Source organism: Hylobates moloch, unplaced genomic scaffold (assembly GCF_009828535.3).
Source record: "Hylobates moloch isolate HMO894 unplaced genomic scaffold, HMol_V3 SCAFFOLD_20, whole genome shotgun sequence".
In the NCBI taxonomy this organism is placed as follows: domain Eukaryota; kingdom Metazoa; phylum Chordata; class Mammalia; order Primates; family Hylobatidae; genus Hylobates; species Hylobates moloch.
In genome coordinates, this window is record NW_026652295.1 from 38,924,876 (window position 1) to 38,948,763 (window position 23,888).

The 23,888-nt window shown below is 46.5% G+C and overlaps 1 protein-coding gene across 1 annotated transcript in view; it reads right to left on the minus strand.

Annotated features, from left to right (window-relative positions):
• Positions 1-23,888, minus strand: part of LRFN2 (leucine rich repeat and fibronectin type III domain containing 2) — a 188,521-nt gene that overhangs the window by 33,574 nt on the left and 131,059 nt on the right. The window contains exon 2 of the mRNA XM_032140437.2: positions 2,376-3,793. Within this exon, the coding sequence (XP_031996328.1) occupies positions 2,376-3,775 (1,400 nt within the window). The 5' untranslated portion in view covers positions 3,776-3,793. The remainder of the gene's footprint in view (positions 1-2,375; positions 3,794-23,888) is intronic.

Here is a 23,888-nt window from a genome sequence, read left to right on the forward strand (position 1 = left end):
CCAACATCTTCTCTCCCCCTCATGAACTGCATTGCCCTGTGCAAACTGCAGAGCTGGTAGCTTTTTGCCTTTACACTTTTTATCAAAGTCATGACTATATAATAAATTCACAAGTAAAGAAATATATTTATTTTCAAAAGGTCAACCTCATAAGTTAGCAAAGAAATGCAAATTAAAGCAAGTGCCATTTTCACCTCTCAAATTGGCAAAGATGAAAGTAATTATATATTCAATATTGGCAAAAGTGTGATCAAAATGAGTACTTCCACTGGTGAAAGGGTAAATATTTATATGTAATGTATAAAGATTATAATTTATCCATAAACCAGTAATTCAACTCCTAGAAAACTATGCTAAGGAAATCACTGAAGTTGCACAAATATATTTATGTGCAAAAATATCCCTCACTGTATTACTTTTAGTAATGAAAAATGAGAAACCACCTGAATGTCCAATAATAGGAGATTAGTTAAATAAATTATAATACAGCCAAATAAAAATATTTTAATACCATGGGAACTAAGCAAGCTGTAATGTTGAGTGGGAAGAATTAAGATACAGAATATACTCTAGATTGATTATAAATACCATTTGAATGAACTCAGACACCTTCCAAATTTCTCTTATTAACTTTGGATGGTGGGATTACAGGTAATTTTTATTTCCTTCTTCATAATTTTCCCTACTTTCCAAGTTTTCAATAAAGACTATGACTTTTATCGTGAGAAAAATACATAGATGCATATTTAAGTTTGACTATATGCCCCTATCTAGATATTCCTATATATGTGCAGAAATGCATGTGGGCAAGTTCCAATGCTGCTTTCTCTCCATCCTGAGACATGACACTGCTATCCAGATAAGGCCAGCAGCTGCCAGGTAAGAGGAGTTCCCCAGCTCCGCTACGGTTTCCACGACACACCCACCCTCAGTCACATTGACTCTATTCTTCCCCATGTACTCTTCTCCCCCAGAGCTTCCAATCCAGAGACTCATCAACTCAGACAGTCAGAGCTGGAGGAGACCTCCAGGATGGATCAAGTATTTTTGATCTCTCTTGCACCATGGGCCCTTTGGCTGTGTGATGAAACTCATGGGATCCCGTCTCCAAACAATCATTTTACATGCATAAAATAAAACACACAGAATTTCAAAGGACACCATACATTCCTTGAGCAGTAAGGTTTTAGGCCATGTCCTTCATGTTTCATATAAGGGAACTCATCTGTGGTCAGCATTTCAGCCCCTGGCTTCTGTCACTCTGTGACCTTCTTCCCTCTGAATGACTTATGTGATTCTATTGCAGCTTTCCACGTTTACCCTCCCTTTCTACTAGACCTAGGAAATGACCCTTGATTTTCAGAGAACTTTTCAAGGTCAATATCATTGTCTTCACTTCTAGATGAAGAGACTAAGGCCCAGGGGGGTCAGCACAGGTGAGAGGGCTGACGCTACCTGCAAGACCCAGGGGGCTCACAGGATGTGGTCTGACTCAATCAGCGCTCAATTGGGAAAGGGAAGCTCTTCTTCCTCTAGGGCTCTGAGTAGGCTCTAGGGCTGCTTAGAGGACCCAGCAGAGGTCTCCCAGAGGAAAGAGACTGCCTGACAGTGAAGCCAACCCAGAGAAAAATAGAACTTAGGGAAGGTAAGAAACTGAGAATACAGGTTTGTAGGGGACCTTTGATCCAGCTGAACCTGAGGCAGGTTCCTGACTTGTTAATGACATGAGTCAACACACTCTCCCTCTCTCTCTCTCTCTCTCTCTCTCTCTTTTTTTAAAGCCAGTTTGATTCAGTTACCAAAACTGAATAAGTGCATTTAGTGAGTGTACAAACTAAGTCAGGTATTAATTATCCTTATCTTGCAGATGAGAAAACTGAGGCAGACCAGGAGAACGAAATGACGAGCAAGTGGAAAAGCCATGATTTGAATCTCACTCTTTCTGACCTCAGAGCCTTAACCATGACTGCATGTGAGTCCAGGTGAAGGACAAATGCATGCCTCTTTGGGGGCGGCAGAACCTTCAGCCCAGAGGTCTATTCATTGTCCTTGTATATCCTCCATCTGGGCTCAGAACAGAACATTCAGAAGCTCATAGCCACAAGACCACTCACCACAGCCACCCAGCCGGGAGGTGTGGTCTTTCTCTACACTTATCTCTCAGGCTGCCAATGTGGATTCTTTTCTCCTTAGCCTTGTAGCTGATGTTCTTTCTATCTCCTCTTACCTGCACGAATGGCACAGTTTGCCCCAGAGTCCCCACAGACACCTCTGGGGAAGAGGGGTATAGATGGGAGCAGCCCCAAAACCTCCCCATCCCCTCCTCCTTCCCCAGCCAGACACCCTCCCTGCCTTTGCCACAGCCGCTCGCTCACCTGTAAATCAGCACCTCATCGTCAGAGCAGTTGTACTGCAGCTGGTACATCTTCACCCGGGGTGCTGACTTGCTGACAGACCACTTGACCAGGGCCGAGGTGGTGGTCACTTCAGACACAAGCACAGCCCGTTCCGGGGGGCTTTTGGGAGGCTCTCCACCCCCACTGCCTCCACCTCCCCGGCTGGTCTTGCTGGAGCCAGTGATATCTGAGAGGCGGGACTTGGGGGGTGCAGTGCGGCTGGTGCTGTTGCTGAGGTGTGGCAGCTGGACGATGGAGACCTCCACCGTGGCTGTGGCCTCTCCGGCGGCATTGGCAGCAATGCAGGTGAAGGCACCACTGTCCTGAGATGTGGTGATGAAGATGTCCAGGGTGCCATTGTCATAGACAGCGGTCCTTGAGGAGTTCCCTACCAGGCGGTCATCAGGGGCTACCCAGTGGATAAGGGGACTGGGGTCCCCAATGGCTTTGCACTTGAGTGTGGCCGCCTGGCCCTCCAGAACCAGCAGCTTGTGTGTGTGCTGGGTGATGAGAGGTGGCTCGCACACAAACTCCTCCTCACGCACATGCCAGAAGTAGCGACCCTTGAGGCCCCCCGGGGAGCCACAGGTTTCCAGGTCATCGTCCCGCTCGAGCCTCCGCAGCCAGAGAAGCTCACAATTGCAGTGAAGTGGGTTACCCCCAAAACTAAAGGACAAGGGTGGGGCAAAGGGTGTGGCTGTCAAAGCCGAAGCCTGGGAGCGGGCAAAGATGGGATCAGGGGGCAGCTTCTGCAGCCGATTGGAGGTGAGATCCAGGCGGGCCAGTTTCTGCAGGTCTGCAAAGGTGCCCTCGGCGATGTGATCCAGCAGGTTGTGGTCCAGGCTCAGCTGGTGGAGGTTGACCATGCGTCGCACGGAGTCCCACGGCAGGCCATGGAGGTTGTTGTAGGAGAGGTCCAGGTCCTCCAGTGTCAGCAGGAAGTCCTCAAAAGCCTCATCTGCGATGCCGCCCAGCTGGTTGTTGTTCACGATAAGGTGCTGCAGGTTGACCAGGCCCCGGAGGGTGTCCTCCCCAAGGCTTGGCAGCCGATTGCTGTCGAGATGCAGGGAGCGGAGGCTCTCGAGGTCCAGAAAGGAAAAGGGCTGGATGTGGCTGATGGTGTTCCTGGACAGGGTCAGGTCCACCAGCCCCGTCATGTTGGCAAAGTCCTGGCGGCTGATGTGGATGATGAAGTTGCCGCCCAGGCGCAGCTCCACGGTCCGCCGGTCAATATCAGGGGGTACAAAGAGCAGCCCCTTGGAGGGGCACAGAGTCCCCAGTGACTCAGACAGGTTCTGGCAGACACAGTACTTGGGGCAGGCGTCGACCACGGCAAACGCCATGCCAAACGCTAGCAGGCCACCAAGCAGGGTCTCCATGGTCTGGTCACTCAGCGCCTGGAAGGGAGAAACACAAGGTCAGGGTCAGGAGGCAAATTCCTAATGCATTCACCCAGAGCTTCCTCCCTCACGTTAACCCTCACTGCCTTAGGGAGTGGCAGAGAGTGGCATGTGCTCAAGCAAGACCTAATCTCTTCCATGAATCCCTCTAATGCAGTTTTACTGTTTCTCTTTTCCTTAGCTTTATCACCTTCTAACACACTGTTTAGTTTACTTATTTATGATGTTTATTTATTGTTTCCTGTTTCAGTCCTGTATGGTCAGCTCCAAAGAGGGCAGGTACTTTTGCCTGTTTTACTAATTGCTATATCCCAATTACCTAGCTCAATGCCTGGAACACAGTAGCTGCTCAATAACTATCTGTTGGATGGATGGATGGATGGATGGATGGATGGATGGATGGACGGACGGACGGACGGACGGATGGATGGATGGATGAGATACCATATCATTGGCTTATCCAATAATTGAGTTTGAAAGGATGTTATGGCTGTTTTTTGAGACATGATTTTACCTTCTTAATTGGTTTAGGCTTAGCATGAAATTAAATTGAACCAGCATTCCTTAAGAATGAGGTTGTAGGTAAGAAGAGAGTTGGTGCTGAGAGACTCCAAGGTCAGTGGGGAACTGTTTCACCAAGGAGAATCCACATAGTTCATGAATCTTTGAGAATGTGGGAAGTGAAGAAGGAGGTGTGATGGGAAGCAAAGGAGTGAATTCTGAACCCTTCATAAGCAATTAGCCTCTGTCTGGACCCTCACATACATCAGCTCTTTTGGGCTTTAGGGATCCCCTTCAGAAGGAAGGGATTATCTATACACAGACAAGGATTGCTCATGGCCTCAGAGCCTCCTTTGGATCTTTACTCACAAGTTACCTTCTCCCAGAGGCCTTCCCAGATGCCCTTCCATGATCATCCCCGCCCTGCCCCACTGCATAGCCTTCTTCTCTGCTCCGTATTTTCTCCTTGAAATTTATCCCTGTCAACTTACTCTATGTTTTACTTACTTGTCTTCTTTATAATTTGTTCTTTTGCTCTAGCCGTAAAGCCCCAAGAAGAAGGGACCTCTTTTCATTCACCACTGCATGCCCAAAGCCTAAAGCGCTGCCTGGCATATAGTAGGTGCTTTTACAAGGATGACTATCTAAGAAAGAAAGGAACAGAAATCTGACTTAGGTCTTTGTGCCTCCAAATCTCAACAGTTTCCTCACTATCCCATGTTGTACTAAATGTGGCCTTATTGATATACTGCTTCTTGGGGCTTTACTGCTAGAGCAAAAGAACAAATGATAACTAGTTGAGTCGGACTTTTGGAAAATCATGCGCACTGATTGTGGCTTCACTCTGTCTCCCGGGGAGTGCAGTGCTGCAATCTTGGCTCACTGCAACCTCCGCCTCCGTGGTTCCAGCAATTCTCCTGCCTCAGCCTCCCAAGCAGCTGGGACTACAGGCACACGCCACCATGCCCAGCTAATTTTTTGAATTTTTAGTAGAGACGGGGTTTCACCATGTTGGCCAGGCTGGTCTCAAACTCCTGACCTCAGGTGATCCACCCGCCAAGGCCTCCCAAAGTTCTGGGATTACAAGTGTGAGCCACTGTGCCCAGCCCCTCAAATTGCCTTCTAAACATATTAATTAGAGTTCTGCAAAAATGGCTTCTAAGGCCAGTAAGTTGGGGAAGCATTGCTTACTCTTGCTTTCTCTCACAATAGCTGTACACGCATGAGCAAGTTTAGAAGAATTGAGAAATTCTGCTGCAGTGAAACACTAAATTAATGTTTAATTTTGCATTATCCTATTTCTTTTTACTATAAAGACATCCCTTTTATGAGCAACAGTTTTATATATATATATATATATATACACACACACAGAGAGAGATGATGTATATTATATATTTATATATCTCTCTATATTTCTCTCTATATTTATATATATTTACATATATCTATATATAATATATATCTCTATATATTATATATATCTATATATATTTTATATATATCTATATATATTTTATATATCTATCTATATATATTATATATATATTTTATATATCTATATCTATATTATATATAGATATATATATTATATATATATCTATATCTATAATATATATCTATATATATTTTATATATATATATAGAGAGAGAGAGAGAGAGACAGACAGAGAGAGAGACAGATTCTTGCTCTGTCACCCAGGCTGGAGTGCAGTGGTACAATCATAATTCATGACAGCCTGAAACTCCTGGTCTCAAGTAATTCTCCCATCTTGGCCTTCTGAGTAACTACAGGCATGTGCCATCATGCCTGGCTAATTATTTTTATTTTTATTTTTGTAGAGTCAGATTTTGCTGTGTTGCCCAGGCTGGTCTCGAACTCCTGGCTTCAAGTGATCCTCCTGCTTCAGCCTCACCAAATGTTGGATTTACAGGCATGAGCCACCTCGCCTGGCCAATATCTTGTGGAAGTAGAGCTCCATAGCTCCCAGTTTGAGGAGCACAGATGCAGAAAAAAATAGCTTACTTTATTTTTTATTTATTTATTTATTTTGAGACAGAGTCTCACTCTGTCGCCCAGGCTGGAGTACAGTGGCGTAATCTCGGCTCACTGCAAGCTCTGCCTCCAAGGTTCATGCCATTCTCCTGCCTCAGCCACCCCAGTACCTGGGACTACAGGCGCCTGCCACCATGCCCGGCTGACTTTTTGTATTTTTAGTAGAGACAGGGTTTCACCGTGTTAGCCAGGATGGTCTCGATCTCCTGACCTGGTGATCCGCCCTCCTCGGCCTCTTGTAATAGCTTATTTTTTTTTAAAAGATATGTAATATATTGAAAAATCTATTCCTATCATACACTTTATTATGCATATTTGAATTCCATTATTGTGCCTCTTTAAGGGTAAATCTCCTACCTTAGACCCTTCAAGGGCCAGAGGCTTGCCCTATATTTTATCTGGAGAGAACATCACTGTGAAGTAGAAATATGATGTGAGCCAAAAATGTGGCTCAAATTTTCTAGTGGCCATATTTTTTAAAAAAGTAAAAAGAAACAGATGAAATTAACTTTGATAACGTATTTTATATAACTAGCTGTATCCAAAATATTATTTCAATATATCATCAATATAATTGTTAATGAGATGGCTAACTTTTTTAGTTTACAAAGTCTTCAAAATCTGGTGCGTATTTTACCCTCAGAGCACATTTCAAATGCTCACTAGCCATATGTGGCTATTGGCTACCATACTGGGTAGTGCTGTGAACTGTAGCTCACAGACCAAATATATCCTGTCACCTGTTTTTGTAAATAAAATTTTATTAGAACACAGCCATGCTTATTTGTTTACATATTGCCTGTGGCTTCCTTTGTGCCATCGTGGCAGAGGTGAGCCATTGCTGCATATAACACGTGGCCACCAAAGCCTAAAATATTTACTATCTTGTCCTTTACAGAAAGAGTTCGCTGACCTCTGTTCTATGTGTGTTTTTTTTTTCATCTTCATCATGGGCACCTTCATTAAAAGCCTTGGCCAAAGTGCCCAGTTCCACACAGCTCTGCCCTGGGCTCCCCACCCTGCCAGTCCCTGTTCTCACCAAGCTCCTATCTAAGGTAGACCAGCTTCACCTTACCCAGGCCCCACCAGGTCACAGGTGTTGATACATGGAAGCTTTCTACCTGCCACCTTTCCAACTTGCTCTGTGCTCTAATGTGTTCTGGCCTTCTTGGTCTCTACTTGCTGGGGCCTCATAGAACAAAATGAGGGTCTTCTCCGTTTGATTTGAGTCTTGAGTTTTCTAGCTACACCTCCCTATGACTCATTGTGGTCACAGAATGAAGAAGGCCGACATTTTTCTGCGTATGGCATCTGCTCAAATGTAGTTGAGTGGTATTCTCTATACCCACGGGAGCACACAAACAGCCACAGCCACATCCAAGGAAGTTCCTTGCTAATTAATCAAGAGGTGATTGAGTGTGTGTGTGTGTGTGTGTGTGTGTATGTGTGTGTGTATAGGGTAGTGTTCTATGGCCCCATGAGAAAGGCCATCTCCCTTATGAGCTCTTATCAGTAAATGTGGCAGTGTTCTAACGCTGGACGGCACTTCCCAACATTTTCAAGTCCTGGCACACAGGAAATGATATTTGTCAGGTGCCCCTGGGCCCGGGGCCAAGGCTATTCATGGCCTGTGCTGGATATCTTCCACTGTTCCTCCAGATCCTCTCTCCACCCTCCCACTGCCAGCTCTGCATTCTGGGAGGCTGACCCATATGGACCGCATCTGTGCAATATAGATGGACTGCCTCCACCATCCTTTATGCCTTTCCACCCTTGGCTGTGTTGCCTGCCCTCTGGTAGAGGCAGCAATGGCAACAGCAAGCAAGGAAGGCCCAGACACTTCCGGATGCATATCCTGGAGCTCAGAGGCACAGAGCCCATTGTTTCAAACAGTTGTGTCCTTGTAAATTATGCTAAACAAACCATATTTTAAAAAAAGTTTGTGGAGGATTAACACACGTCTAATGAATTCAAATCTGTGACATAATAGAGCTGGGTAAATATATTTTAAGTAATCAGCATGGAAGATTACTGACAGAGAAGTGACTATTGAATCTTAATTAAAATTGTATTCTGAGAACTGTCACTTAATATATTGTTCTAACAGCCAAACAAAAGGCGGCTTAAATCCCAAGTTGGGAGGGAGACAAGAGGACTGGATGAATATGTGTAATTAGTGTATATCTAGGGTGCAAGGGCTCTCTCTTTTGGGCAAGAATTTGGACAAATGCTGGAAAGAGGAATGCCAGGCCTAGTTCCCTCTAAGTATCTTAGGGTGGTGTAGGTGGTGGAGGGGAACCAGGATATCCTCCATCTGGGCTCACAACAGAACATTCAGAAGTTCATAGCCACATGGCAATTAGGGAAAAGGGCTCAGACCAGGAGCAAAGAGATAAATGAAAGTGGGCAGGAGGGGCAGTGGGATTATTTGTGGGCAAAGCTGAGAGAGGTGTGTGGGGATCAGAAGCGAGGCTGAAATGGATGTTGGTATCAAATGTCAGAATCAGCCTTCATAGGAGGAATCCATCTGCAAAGGAGCAAGAGCTTGTCTGCCCAGAATGTCTGTGAGCCTACGCTGGGGGAAGGCAGGGTGGCAAAGAGAGGTAGATACAGGGGAGCAGGGAGAAGAAAAACACTCCCCACACCGAACCTATAGCGTTTCAGAGAAGCAGTCCAGTCTTGGGCATTTACCTAGGATAGAAACAGTATCTCCTCCCTTCCTTGACTGGGTTTCTTCATGCAGTCTTCACAACCCCACAAAGTGAGTGCCACCATAATTGCACAAGGTACCCTCGTGCAGGCAGAAAGAGGTGTTCCTGCTGGCCACTGGTAGGGTTCCCTTATCTGAGCAACCTCGTGCAGTGAGCAACTTGCCCCACCCTACCTTGTGGCCCTGAATATTGTCATCTCCATTTTAGCTACTAGGAAGTGAGGTTAAAAGAGGTTTGAGCCTGTCTAAGCTCCCCTAGCTACCCTGGAGAGAACCACAATTTAAACCGAGATTGTCTGGCTCCAGGCCATGCTCAGAATAAAGGAGACCCCCCTGGAGGCTTCCATGTGCCTGGCGTGCAGAGAGACTGGCTGTCTCCACTACGGGTTTGCTTAGTAACTGGTGGTGAACCAGCTGTTAGGCCACATGCGGGCACTTGTGTTTCCTGCTTGGGGTTGGGCCTGGAAGGGATGCTGGCATTCTCGGAAGTAGAGAGGCCTAATTGGCCCAGAAAGACCCACCTGTCAGGCCCTGATAATAGTGAGTCTCTCTCACACACATACACATGTTCAGAAATACATACTGGCAATAATAAATATAAAGTTGTGGAACTAGGCACTTGGTTTGTGATAAAAGCCCCCAGATGTGATTTTACATTTAAAACAAAAGGGAAAAAGAAAGATGAGGACAGAGAGTGGAAAAATAACGAACATGGTGGCAGAAAAGGAAAGTTCTTGTTCCTTGGCTTGACCACAGGCATTCCCCCCAGCCAGGGGCTTCCTCCCCTCACTCCCCTCCCTGGGCTCTGCCTCCCTGTCAGAACCACCTCGAGCTGTTCCAGACAGAAGAGGCAACAGTTAGCAGATGGCTAGCACAATATATGTGATATCTCTGCACCCTGATTTCCATTTAAAAGATACCTTAGCAACCAGCCGAGGAGCCGCCCGCCCCTAGAGCGTGTAAATCAAGTAAGATGCCTGTCTCCGCTTCAGGTAAAAAGAAATGGTCCCTCCAGTGTGCTCCAGGCCTGGAAAATGTGAATTAATAGAGTGGGAGGGGTTGGGATCTGCCAGGGAGAGGCAGCCGCCTGCACCTTCTTTCCAGACTTCCCCTCCCAGAGCCCCACTGCTCCCCATAAATCACACCACTCAAGGTGAGCCCTGGAGGGACCAGCTCTGGAGAAAGGGTGGGGAAAGGAAACTTGAGTTCCACTTGGATGGGGGCATACAAGCCCAGAAACATGCTGCTTTTCTGATTTGGGAGTTGCCGGGGGTGAATGCTGCCAGCACCATGTGCCAGCTCCAGTATGAAGCCCCTATCCCGGCCCTGCTGTCTCCAGCACATCCACCTCCCTGCAGGGTGCCCACACACTCTCAGGAAGTGGCATTCTGAGGTTTCATCTAAGAGGTAGCATCAGTGAGTTGATTTCCAAAACCTCCTTTACAAAGCCACCCTGTATAGAGATTCTTCTAGAATCTTGAGAAGAGGCAGCAGAAGCAGGCTCAATGAGTGTGTGTTGGGGTAGGAGAGGGCCCCTGCTCCAGAGAGATCGCAGTCTGACAGGGGAGGCATAGCCTTTAACTTCAGGGACCTCTTAGTTCGACTTTGGAGTCACAGTTTCTAATTTGAAGGAAGGGGGAAAAGAGAGAAAGAGAGACAGAGAATCCCCAAGTGAGCCTCCTGCTCTCAGAAGGTTCTAGCTTAGTGGACGCAGAAAGACACCCTAAAACTTAAAGTATAATAATAATAAAGTTAAAAAAAAAAAGAAAGACACCGACACAAGATGGGCAAGAACATTCCCTGTTCTTTCCCCAAACAAAACCTTGGGGACAAGAGCCACATCCTGAATCTCCAAACTTCTTCATAAACCCGGTAAAGACAGCAGTCTTTGGTAACACAGACAACAGGAAAAAAAAAAAAAAGGCAAAATAATGTCTAAAACATCAAAAGGGCAGAATGAGCCCATTAGGCTCTTTTTAAACTTCTATTGTGCAAGATAAGCAATTGTTATCATAAGTAAGTTATTAAGCTCAGAACCACTTCCTCTCTGTTCGCAATGACGGCATTATGCCTCCGCGTTAGCACGTCCGTGATAGCTTTTATTGTGTTGCAACATAATTATGTGTTTGCCTGCCTTCTATCCTTGTGCACCTGGGAACCCTTTCTTGGCAGGGATTGTGTGTGGCTCAGCTCTGAGTCGATGGTAGCAAACCCAGTACCTGGCACGGAGTAGGCACCTGGGATATATGTTTGAGGAGAGAATGAGTGAATGAATGAATAAATGAATGAATGAATTAATGGATGCTCCAGCATGAACAGACACAGTAGCCCTTGGCCCCTCTGACACCCTGTGGCCTCTGACTTAATGCAAGTGCATGCTTGCACCTCTGGGTTAGGCTGGGTGTGCTAAGGAATTATTGCCTCCAGAGAACAGTCCCCGACCAATGCTAGTGAGGGAGATAGAGGATAAATACCTCAACCACCTTCCTCACCTCCTGGGTGGGATAACTCCAAGGCACATTCTACATAGTCTTCTACAGGCCCCTAGGAGGGCTGAGCCTCAGTTGCCCTTCCCAGTCACCTGCTCCTTAATGCAATGTATATGGGCCTCCTTCCTTTGCCCATCTCATTTCCCCACTTCTCTTCCCTCATTTCCTGCAATCATTACCCAAATAAACTACTTACACTCAAATCCTTATTTCAAATCACTGTTCCATTTCTGGGGAATCCAGCTCAAAGCAAACTTCTTAATTATAACTGTCATTATATAAGGGACTGGGCCGCTGTAGAAACGTGAGATGCAGGGAAATAAAAAATGATCTAAAAATCATGCATGTTCTTGTCAATAACTAACTAACACCAGCAACTTTCAGAGGAAGGAGACCTCAGTTCACATGCCAATGACTGGTAGTAATAGTTTAATGGAAAACATCCTCTACCCAGGATATTCACGACCTGGGCTGTGCGGCACTCGCCGTCTGTTGTCTTGAGACACGTGTGAGCCAATGTGTGAATGAGTGTCTGTGCATGAATGGAGGGAGGCCCATGCATGGATGGGGTGAGGGGTGTGAACGCGGAGGCTAGAATGTGAATGGAGAGGTGCGTGTGTGAGGAAGATCTGTGCAAAAGTGGGTGTGTGTGACAGCGCTCCTGAGGGTGTATGAGTGAGGGGGCCTCACATGAATGGAGGTGAGCGAATGGTTGTGTCTCTTGCTGGAGGGCTGTGTGGGTAAAGGAGGGCTAGGTTTCACCAATGGGGGCCTGGATGTGAGTGAGTCCGCCTGAGGAAGAGAGAGGGAGCACAGCTTGTTTGTTCAGCTTTGATGGAAAACAAATGCTGTTTTCCTGCTGTGTTGTCAGCTTCGAATGCATTAATCTTCATGGTTGCTGTGATCTGTCCCTGCTTTGGGGACACAGACAACCCACAGGCTGGCAGCTCTCAGCGTCAGTTTAGACCCTGAGCTGCTCCTCCTCTCCCTGCCTATCAGCCTCCACTCCAACCTACAGGTGTGAGTACGTGGGGGCTCTCATGTCACACAATGAGATTTTTGCTTTAAATCAGTCATGACTTTGAAGATTCTTTGTCTAAACTGCCCCTGACCCCCAACACTGCCCACGTTTCAAGCATCTTTAATTCTCAAGCAAGGCTCCAACCCTAGGAACCTGGAGGGAGACCAGAGTTCCTGGATGGAACCTTCTCACCCAGAGGGTGAAGGTGGAGAATGCCCAGGGATGCATTTCCAGTCACCGGGGCCTTGCCGGGCCTTTCTCCCTTGCCCAAGGTCTTCCCCAGCAGATTCAAGTGCCAGGCCCCAGGCCTTGCTATCTCAACCCCTTACTCCCTCCTGCTCTGAATCACAGAGCACCCCAGTTCACTAACACACCAGCGCCCTCTGCCCTCCAAAGGCCTCACCCTTTCCCTAGTACCCATCCAGGAGCAACTTCATTGCAGGGTCCTCTCTAGGAGGGGGCTAATGAAGGGAGCAGTGGGGTGAATAACGCAAAGTGGCAGATAATCCTAAACTCATTTCCATTTGACTGGAGAATGTTCACTCTATGATTACTCTCCTCATTATGGTTGGCCCAGGTGAAAATTAAAATAGGCTTTTCTTTTTCAACCTACACAGGATAGAGGGTAGGCAAAGGCTAGAAGGCTAGGTAGCATTAAAGGTTACTGTGGCTAGACTCCATAATTATGGGCTGACACAAGACTTGAAAGTTACTGCAGGTAGGGGTTGTATTTCCTTCAGCCAACTGAGGCTCCTTGAGGACGGGGCTGAGTCTCCCCTCGGACTGGGACCCTTTGAGGATGGAACTGGGGCTCCCTGAGGACGGGGCCACGTCTCCCCTCAGACTAGGGCTCTCTGAGGACAGGGCTGGGTCTCCTCTCAGACTAGGGCTCCCTGAGGATGGGACTGTTTCCCCTCAGACTGGGGCTCCATCAGACAGAGCTATATCTTCTTTCTGTATACCAAGGATAAGCCCAAATTTCTGCCTCCTGGGTCTGAGGCTAAGATGAGCAATGTCCTCCGGTTTCCTCACAGCCACCTCTCCTCACTGCATGGGGCCCTGCTGAGGGCCTGGTCTCCCTGAACACCCCTCCCGGTTGTGCAGAGCTGGGCCTCAGCAGGGGCTGGCCAGGCTGCGTCTCTTGAGCATCATGTCCTCAGGCTGCTCTGAGGAGAGTCTTATTACACAGGCCTGCAGTTATCACCCTGCCCTGTTATTATGTGTGTGGTGTAACATTACGCATAGCATATTTAATCTTAGGATTCTAATAACCCCTCTTATTATTAAAACAAAAATAATTTAGAAAATCAAATTTCCTTCCTGAAGGGCGTTTGTGTTTCATTTGCCTGTTTGTGGGTGGCCAGGCAGGGCTGCTGCCGTGGAGAACAGGTTACAGACAAAGGGATCCCACGTGGTACCCGCAAGGTTTGGTCTTTCCTTGGCCTTGGGACAGAATCCTCACCTGTTGGCCAACCTGGACTTATAAGATGCACAGAAACAAGAGGACTTTTCAGCTGTGACTACCTTTCCTGTTTTTGAGCCCCCACAAATTATTTCAGTAAACATAATTCATAGAAAACAGCCGCAATAGGGAAAAGGCCCATTTGGGGGATTCCCACAATAGGCTGCCCTAACTCACCTGCATTAGCCAGCTCTGAAGTATTTACCAAGAAGCCACAAAAGGGTCAGGATGAGATACGAATCAGGACTTCCAGGGCCTTTGAGAGCAAAGAGAGGCTAGGTCTATATGCCATTTTATCCCCATGCACATACTACAAATGCTTCCCCCAAGACCAGGTATAATCCAGGCCCCAGATCCTTCCTCCCACTTTGCGAAAGGCAAATGGAGCAGAGTCTCCCCGCCTGCGCCTTTCTTTATTGCTCTCCTGTGTCCCCACAGTTCTGGAGAGAAGGGGTAGAGACACATTATCAGTCAGGAGCTTGAGAGGAAACAGATGAGAGAATCCAAGCAGCAGCTGAAGGATGTTTGATGAAGGGACCATTTAGAGAGATGTGGGCAGGGTGGGGGAACAAAGAAGAGGTTGTGTAGCACCCAGTGGGTGGCAACAGAGGGGAGCTACTCAGCCTTCCACCCCTAGCCTAAAGGGACAAAGGTAGAGGGCAGTTTCTAGAACCCAGTGAGGGCATAGCCATGGGAAAAGAGTTGTCCAACAGGAGGATGTAGCCCTAAGTAGACAGATACAACCCACTGATAACCTAGGCCTGGGAGGGAGCCGGCCAAGGGAATTAGCCTGTGTCTTTCACCACCCTCTCACCACCTGCTGATGCCTCCCAGTGGCCAAACCCAACTAGAGGCCAAGGGGTAAGGAAACTTGCATGTAGTTGCCCACACAGGTCACCCTACCCGGGCACAGAGCAGGGCAGTTAAAGGTGGAGAGTTTATTTGGAGGAGCAAATAAATGAAAAATAGCACAGACAGGTAGTCCTTCTCTCTTTTCAGCTTTCTCAATGAGTTATTGGATAATTAAGGCACTTGGAAGTATAGGAAAATGAAGAAGGGAAAGAACGGGGAGAAGGAAAAAGGAGACAGAGACAGAGACAGATGAGAGAAATTAATCCATTGGAAACAACAAACCCACAGTCTCAAGAGCAGTAAATATGAATTCAATCTGGTTTTGCCATTTATAGAACCCAGCCTTCTAAAGAGCTGACAGGCTGATCAGATAAAAGCCGCTGTTGCCACCAGGACAGCACATTTAAATTTTTATTGCAAACACCAGGCTCCATTACCCTGGGATTTGCTCTCTGCATTCCTAATATTGTCTTTCTTTGGGTGGGAATGGGAGTAACCTGACTCTCACCTACAACCGGATACAGCAGGAAGAGCGTGCATAGGAGTTCTATAAGCTGGGTCCCTGCACTGACCCTGCCTTGAACCTCAACAAGCCACTTCTCTTTGTGCCTCAGATTCCTCATCTGGGCAATTAAGCTGGGTGGGGGTCATCAATTCAAGTTGATTTCCAGCCCTGGTTTGATTAAATGTGGGCAAGGGGCAGTGAAGACTCAGAAAACCCTAGCAGTTCTGTCCACCCCTCACAGTCTCCTTCTCAGTACTCAAGTCCAAATAGGGCTTCTTTTTTCCTGATTTGCAATTTTTTGCTTCTCCACTTCCTCCTGCCTCTGTCTTCTTCATGATTTTTTTTTTTTTATTATCTCCAGTCTCCTCCCTGGTGACTTTGTTTGCTGTCAAGAGCTGGAACATTGCAGTCAAGCCCTCCCTCCTTCCTGCACCCCCTCCACCTCACCCCCCGGGGACCTGCTTTACTCAGCAGCAATGATTCAACCATTCAGTTAGGCTTCTGTCAAGCACCAGCCCCACGTGGGCATGCAGACATGGAGTGGTGGAAAGAGCTGGATGGGACATCTTCCCTCTTCTCAGGAGGCGCTTACAAACACATACCTGGATAGGTGCAATCCAAGGGAGGAGGGAAGTATCTACAGGGTGTCTGGTGTTTCACACTTTATTTCATTTAAACCATTCAATAATGCAATACCATCTGCCCATTTTATAAGTGGAGAAATTGAAGCTGAGGAAGCTTCCACACCTTGTTCAATAACTTATGACAAAAGGCAGAGTTGGAATCCCAGTCCAAGTATGCCCTAGCCCTTCCCAGGTGATATCGTTCTCAAGGCGGAGAGAAAAGGAAGTGATAAAGTGTTATGGGAATTCTATGGAAGACTCCCCCACCAACTAGGGCAAGGGAACGCTTCTTGGAGGAGGTGGTGCTGATTGTGGCCTTGAACGATAGGTGGTAGGATTTCAGCAGCTTGGGCCAGTTGTCTTAATGAGGACATTTTAGAAGGAAGAACAAAGATTCAAGGTATTGTGATTGGAGAGAGGTCGATCTACCAAAGGTGGACAATTACAGAAACCTTTTAAAGGAAGCATCTTCAAGAGGCCCTGGCTTGAGAAGTGCTGGCTTAAGAAGATTGACTTATTGGCAAGGTGGCTAGTGGTAGGCACATGGCCTCTGGGGTCCAGCCACTTTGTAGGACTAAGGAGTCCCCTCGGCTTCAATCCTGGCTTGCCTCTTTCTGGCCTTGTGGTCTTGGGCAAGTTGCTTGACCTCTCAATACCTCAGTTTCCTCACCTGTAAAATCGAATAATCTTATAAAGTTGTGAGGATTAATTGAGTCAATCCTGTAAAACACTTAACCAGGGCCAGGCACACAGTGAAACCTCAAAACAGTGTTTCCCATTACAGTTCTTATTAAGTGCACTCTCTTTAAGTTGCGACTGGCTGTTCTCAAGGAGAAGCTTTGGTAAAGAATGAATTTTAGATTGCCACCGAAATAAAAAGCTGAAATGTAAAACATATTCATAGAACTCAGCACCTCCTGGGGACCTCACCACTAGTTTAGGAAATTCTGCTGTTGTGGGTCAGATGGGAAGGAATAGAGCCGTGACTAGGGAGCAATAATCAAATCTTCCTCCAGCCTGGCCACTCCTGAATCCAAGGCTGGGGTGTAGTCTGGGTGTAGGAGGCCTCCTTGCCCAGGAGAAAGGCAACCAGCCACGGATTTTTTAATTTTTAATTTTAATGAAGGAAGAAGCATTCCAAGGCAAAAGTGTCTAGGGCCCACGAAGGCCATATTGCAGCCCTGCTCACCTGTTATGGGGGCTACAGAGGAGAAAGGATCTCCCCCTTCCCTGCTGCCCCTACATTCCTTGTGTCTGATCATTACAGGCTTTTTAATAATTCCCTCCCCAGCAGCTTCCTCACTGCCAATGGCCTTGCTGGTACAGCTGCTGTGTGCTGTGTTCATCAGGCTTCTGTGACTGGGGCTAAATGTATTTATTGTGCTACATCATTAGCAGCGATATGTATACATTGAACACCTGCTGTGCTGAGCTCCATACAGAGTCTGAGTAAATAGTTTTCTTTCTGTCCTCTGGGAGGCTGCAATCTATTAAAGGCAAGACAGTCTGCACAGAGGAAGACACACAGTTATCTTTTTCCAGTAGGAGACAGAGAGGTGCAGGCAGGGGACAAATGATAAAAGCAAAATCTGCCCTGTTTCTCCTTCAAACTAGACCTCCCAGAGAAGTGGGAGCTGTGTCCCCCCCTCACACTGGGGCTCCCGGAGGATAGGGCTGTGTCTCCCTCAGACTGGGGCTTCCTGAGGATGGAGCTGTGTCTCCCTCAGACTGGGGCTCCCTGAGGACGGGGCTGTGTCTGCCCCTCAGACTGGGGCTCCCTGAGATGGGCTGCGTCTCCCCTCAGACTGGAGCTCCCTGAGATCGGGGCTGTGTCTCCCCTCAGACTGGGGCTCCCTGAGGATGGGGCTGTGCCTCCCTCAGACTGGGGCTTCCTTATAACAAAGCCACACATTCCCTCATTATCCTATTAGTTTTCCAAGAACGAGGTATTTCTACTTTCTCTATTCAAAGCAAAAGACCCCACCAACCTTCTCATTAACCTCCAGCAAAGCATGTCCCCACCGTATGCCTCAGTTTTCTTGTGTAAATGAGGACATTAATTACCTTTAAACTTGTGGTAATGTTATGACATTAACCTCAAACTCAGAATTCTGCCTCACTCTCAGGCTCTCTTCTTTCCCCAAATTTGGCTACCTTTAACATCACCATAGGCAGAGCTGTCACCATCCTGTGATGTCTTCTCCCACCTGAACTAAATGGGGACCTGAGTTTAGAACCTTTAACAAGTTTGTTCCCAAACCTTTATTTTTCTGTGAACTTCTCAGAAGGTGAAAGACTTGACTTTAGCTCAAATAATTCTCACTCTTCATTACTTCTAACGTAGATGATATCATCATCATCATCATCATCATCAAATGGTGAACACTTGAGTGCTGATTCTATGCTAAGCATTTTCTGCTTTAACACATTTCATCTTCCTACCCACCCTATGAAGTGGGTGTGGTAGTTATTTCTATTTACAGATAAAGTGAGGCCCATCAAGGTGTTTAGATGATGTACTCTGGGTGGCCTACCTAGTAGGTGGTCCACCTAGTAGGTGGCCCCTCATCCATCTGGACTCTCAGAGAGCTCTGTAGATATTGCCAGAGTCTAGGGACCCTAGGACCGACCTCTGTTCTCCTCCATTAGAATCAACCAACAAAATGCACACAAGGCTCTATCCAAACAGTAATCACTTTATCATCAAGCACTGATATTAACTGATAATTAACCAAGAAAGAATGGGGAGCATGCCCTGGAGTTTCAGGGAGGGAGGTCCAGCCTTTAGGTGTCAAAAGCCATGAGTGCTCCTAGTGTTAGGGCAATAGCCTGTGAGAGACCGGGAGTGTGAGTCCTCCTGAGCAGTGTCCTTCACACCTGTGAATCCTTCCTCCACTCACACCCATCACTTGGCCTTGGGATTTGCGGGCTTGCCGAATTGGGGAAGCAGCTCACACCTTCCCACTATGAAGAGGAGAAGCAGAGCCAAGTGCTTGGCTGAGGTAGTGAGTTTTGTGCTTCTCCTGCAACCCCCTGGGTTTAGTGCACCCACCAAGCACGTGCCCCCCTCCAGACCCCACCTCTGGCAGCCTCAGATACGGTGAAAAAAATAATTATTTTGAGAATCAGGAAATCAAGGCGAGCCTGAAGCCAAAAGAGACTCACCTCTGCCGAAGTAATAATGATACCCCATGAATATATACAAATGGTAAATTTACAATAAAACATAAAAATGAAAAAAATGAAATCTTTGCACCCTCCATCAGCCCTAATCTTTTGGATTCTTATCTTGCTGCAATACTCAAAAAGATCAAATACATTGATGGTTAAAATATTAATGGCTGATTATCTTAAATGAGAATTCTACACTGCCTTTACCAAAGGACTGAATCACTAATGAATTTTTAGGCACTATCTCCTGACTTGTGGGGGTGGTGTCTGGAGAGATGGCAAGGCTGGGAGAGTCTAATTGTTTCTCTTAATTCACACCATATACATGTTTCCTGTCCTTTGGCAGAAGGCAGAGCCAAGGAAGCTTCTGGCTTCAATTCCCTTGCGGAGCTGGAGATTGAATGGAGGAGGTTGGCTGGAGGCTCTCTGGACTGGGAAAGGGGTCCTGGGCCTATTTTGCCAAAGGAAGGAAGCAAGGGAAGTTTCCTTCTTTAGTTGGGAGGGGTAATAGGGAAGTCAGGCTAGGGGCTCAGAAGTGTAACCAAAGCAACCAACTCTTCCTTGATAGGCAGCATTGTGCTCTTCCTCTATGGGGTGACTATCACAGCCTCCTGGTTGTTCCCTAATGCCCATTTTCCTATTCTTCCCTAGTAAGAATCCCCAATTGCACATGGTGAATACAGTTAATAATAGAGTATTGTACATTTCAAAATTGCTAAGAGAGCACACTTCAAATGTTCTCACCACAAAAGTGTTAAGTATTTGAGGTGGTGGATATGTTAACTAACTTGATATAATTATTCCACAATGTGTTTATAAATCAAAACATTCCTTTGTACCCCATAAATATATACAAATTGTAAATTTACAACAAAATAAAAGAAGTCCCAAGTGTTATTTGGCCAAAAGGCCACCCCCAAATAAAGACTATGTTTCCCAGCCTCCCTTGTACTTAGTTGCGGCCACATGACTTAGTTCCAACCAAAGGGTTGTGAGCAAATGTCTACTATGTGATGATTCACAAGTATCCTTAGAAAAAGGTCACACCCATCTTTGCTCCTTCCTGCTTTCTACTGATTGGAACGTAGATGGGGTGGGTGGAGCTTGAGCAGTCATCTTGGACCATAAGGTGGTGGCCAGGTTTGAGAATGCAAAACAATAAGATGGAAGGAACCTGGGTAGCTGGTGATCATGGCACCACCATATAGCCCTGAACTTCCTGCAGTTTGTTTCTTTTTTCATTACAACTTTCTGTTTTAAGACTCATAAGAACTTGTAAAAATAGTATAAAGAGTTTCTATATACTCTTCACCCCATTTTCCCCATTGGTAACATATTACCTAGCCATAGCACAATTGACATTGGTACAATGCTATTCACCCAAATATAGACCTTATCTCTGTATTTGTTACATGATAGAGAAAAAAAAATTCTATCTCATTTGGGCTACTTTGCATTGTTTTTGTTTTATTTTTTATCACTCACAATGAAATCTTTTCCTAACTGATACGAATTTCCAAAAAATATAAGGTGGCATCCCAGCCCCCTCCCTGAGAAATGGATATGGTAGGCAGAAGGAGCTGACACAGATGCAGGGAACTAGAAAAACTTCAGGACAATGTAGAAAAGTCTTTTGAAACAGAGAGAGATACAGGACTATCAAGTCATCTTTCCTTTCGATGGTGCTGAGAGAACTGTTCTCTCCGGCCTCCCTACCCCACCACTGACTTTGCATCCTTGCCTCACCTTCCCTACCTCAGAGCTCACCTTTCTCATGCTTGAACCACCTGCATATCCACATCTTACCTACCTAGAGCCATCTGCCTGCCAATTCTTGGAGACTTAAGATTCTCATTAGTATTGCCAGCTCCTGGCCCATCAGTCATATGTCGGGAGAGAGGAGTGAAGGCGGGTGACATTTGTTGGTATTTTCAACTCGGGTGAAAACAAACAAATTGCACTGAAGTTAAATGTCAAAGGCCCCTGAGCATATTGCAAGGGAGAGAGGGCGGGAGGAGCACCTCCTCACAGGGGCAGCCTTCTCCTTGTCACTGGGTGGGTGTGCATAGGGGATGCAACCACGCTGGCAGCCTGCAAGGAGGGCAAAGTGTGCAGTGTTTGTCCAGTGTCCAACTTCATCCCGTCGTGGGCAGACTGCTTATACACGGGCAACACCAAGTGAGGACACTCATTTATTCTCCATCTATTTGCTTAGAGAACATTTACTGAGAACTTACTACATACAAAAGTTGCTGTAATAGGTGCTGAGGGAAGCCAACTATGAAACAAATTTTCACTGATCTCCACCTCCAGGGAATGGATCTCCTTTAGAGGGGACATAAGTGTATAAATATATAAGTAAGAAGCGAATGAGTATCATCTCTAGGAGTACAAAGTTCTTTGAATGTTCAGACAGAGGAGGAAGGAAGATCAGGGAAGAATTTCAGAAGCTTTTTCACGAGACCTGAAGGAGGCACAATATTTAGACATGCACAGATGTGGGCTTTAGGTGCCACTCACCTCAAGGGCTTTAGGTGCCACTCACCTCAAAGACAGCATAAATGCATCTCCATGATATCACTATTAGCTTTGATATCATTGTTTCCTCAAACTAAAGAGAAGTGCACTAAGGAAACTAGACATGTGTGACATAATCTAGCAGAGGAGGTTTTGTTTGTTTTACTCCTTAATCCACGGGGGGATTTCTGTGGTCTATGAACTGATTGAAATCGTATGCCACATTTTTTGTGATCACGCATTTTTCTGTAAAGAGTGCCCACAGCTTTCATTAGAATTTCCATGGTAGAGGTGACTTCTCCCAAAGTTCAATTGCTATTCCACAAGCTGGCAAGAAGTGGAGCCTCACTGAATCTTGGACCATTACTTGTCTGTCTGAATCTACTCCATGAAGAGAGGCTGGAGGTTTCTAGATGTGGTTCTTCTTGCACAAGCTCTAATTTCTGAGACCTGGGTTACATGCCTCATCTGAAGAGACCCTAAAGCAGCTGCAGCTCAAGGGGGTGGGGCAAGAGATAAACAGGGGAAGGGACAAGACAAGGTCTTCCCCTGGGGGAAGCAGATTCTGCTGCTTACATCTGGCCCCATGGTGATTGAATTATCAACCCTCAGACTTAATGAGCACCTCTCTAGTCTGGCCACGCGGCCTGTGTTGGGGAGAGCAGACATTTCATTACTAGAATTCAGTGGTGCCGTGTGGATCCTGGTCTCCTGACAATTACAAGAAGGAGCTGTAGTGCCAGGCAGCAGCCTTGTGTTAGCCTTGCCTTGTTAGAAACATGCCAACTCTCTGCCACTCCCTAGTCACATGTGTAGCTCTACGTGACCAGGGGAGGCAAGATGCCCCTTCTAGGAGACCCAAAGTACAAAACAAATTCCCTAGTCACGTGTGTAGCTCCATGTGACTAAGGGAGGCAAGATGTCCCTTCTAGGAGACCCAAAGTACAAAACAAATGCCTTGTTTGGATGTTCCCTTGGGCCTGGACCATCTGGCTGCCCAGAAATAATGAGAAGACACATATGACACCTTTCCAGATTAGGATTAAGAAAGAAATGCACAGGCTGCTGCTAGACAATTTCTAGGAATCATCATCACTCCTTCATCTTTTTTACTTCCAAGGGTATCTCTCCCAACTAAGATGACTTTATGGACACCTCAGGTCACTGTAGATATCACCATTATCTTCCCTCCTACACAAGGAGAAACAAAGGCACAGTGAAAAGGCCAGGGGCACTAGTAGAAGACTCTAGGAGGATGTCTGAAGTGTCCAATCTTACCACCCAGTGAAGGTCTTCCAAGAATCAAGGGCAAAGCATAGATCAGAATTGTTGTGTCATGTGACAATGCACGTCAGAGTTTCTCTAGGTCACCTTGCCTCATGTCCATGGCATCACCTGGCCTCAAGGACAGAGTCATGGCTGGTCAATATTAAAAGCCCAAGGCCAACCAAATCTTGGGTCAACCGTGCCATAGGACTTCTCCTGTGATATTGCTGCCATCCCAAACCAACAACAATTCAGAATTAGCCACATCAGCTGGCAAAGTCATGACAGCCAGTGGTGTCTCCAGTCAGAGTTAGAATGTCACTCCCTGCATTGGTGGGTCCTGAATACTGCTGGATTATTACTTCAGAGCATCCTGACATGAAGGAAAGAGAAGTACATTTCAGCTTCTGGCTGTGTGATCCTCCCTAAATTCTCCACCCTGGAAGCCAGAAGAGCTGAGGGATTCAACCCACTTAATTGTTTCACCAAGTCCAGAAAAACTTAGTGACGGGTGACAGGTCTCTGAAAAGAGCCACTCAGACCACAAGTAGCATAGAAATGACTGAGGACACAAGGGAGGTTCCTTTGAAGCCAACTGTATGAACATTATGGAATTATCCTTCTCCCACAATACTTCCTTAGCACACAGAGAGGAGGGCACACACACACACACACAGAGAAGGAAGCAGAGCATGAGAAAGAGGAATAGGGGAAGGGGAGAGGGAGAGGAAGAGAATATACACAAGGAACTTTAGAAAGAGAAATTCCAGCATATCACACCAGCCCCCTAGGGCAAGAGATTTGGTTGTAGCCTTGGGCAACTTATGTAAAATAAGAGTGACTCACTGCTAGGTGTAAGAGATGAGGCCTATGGCAAACTGCATTGACAAAATAGGTGATTCTTCCTCAATAGGAATGT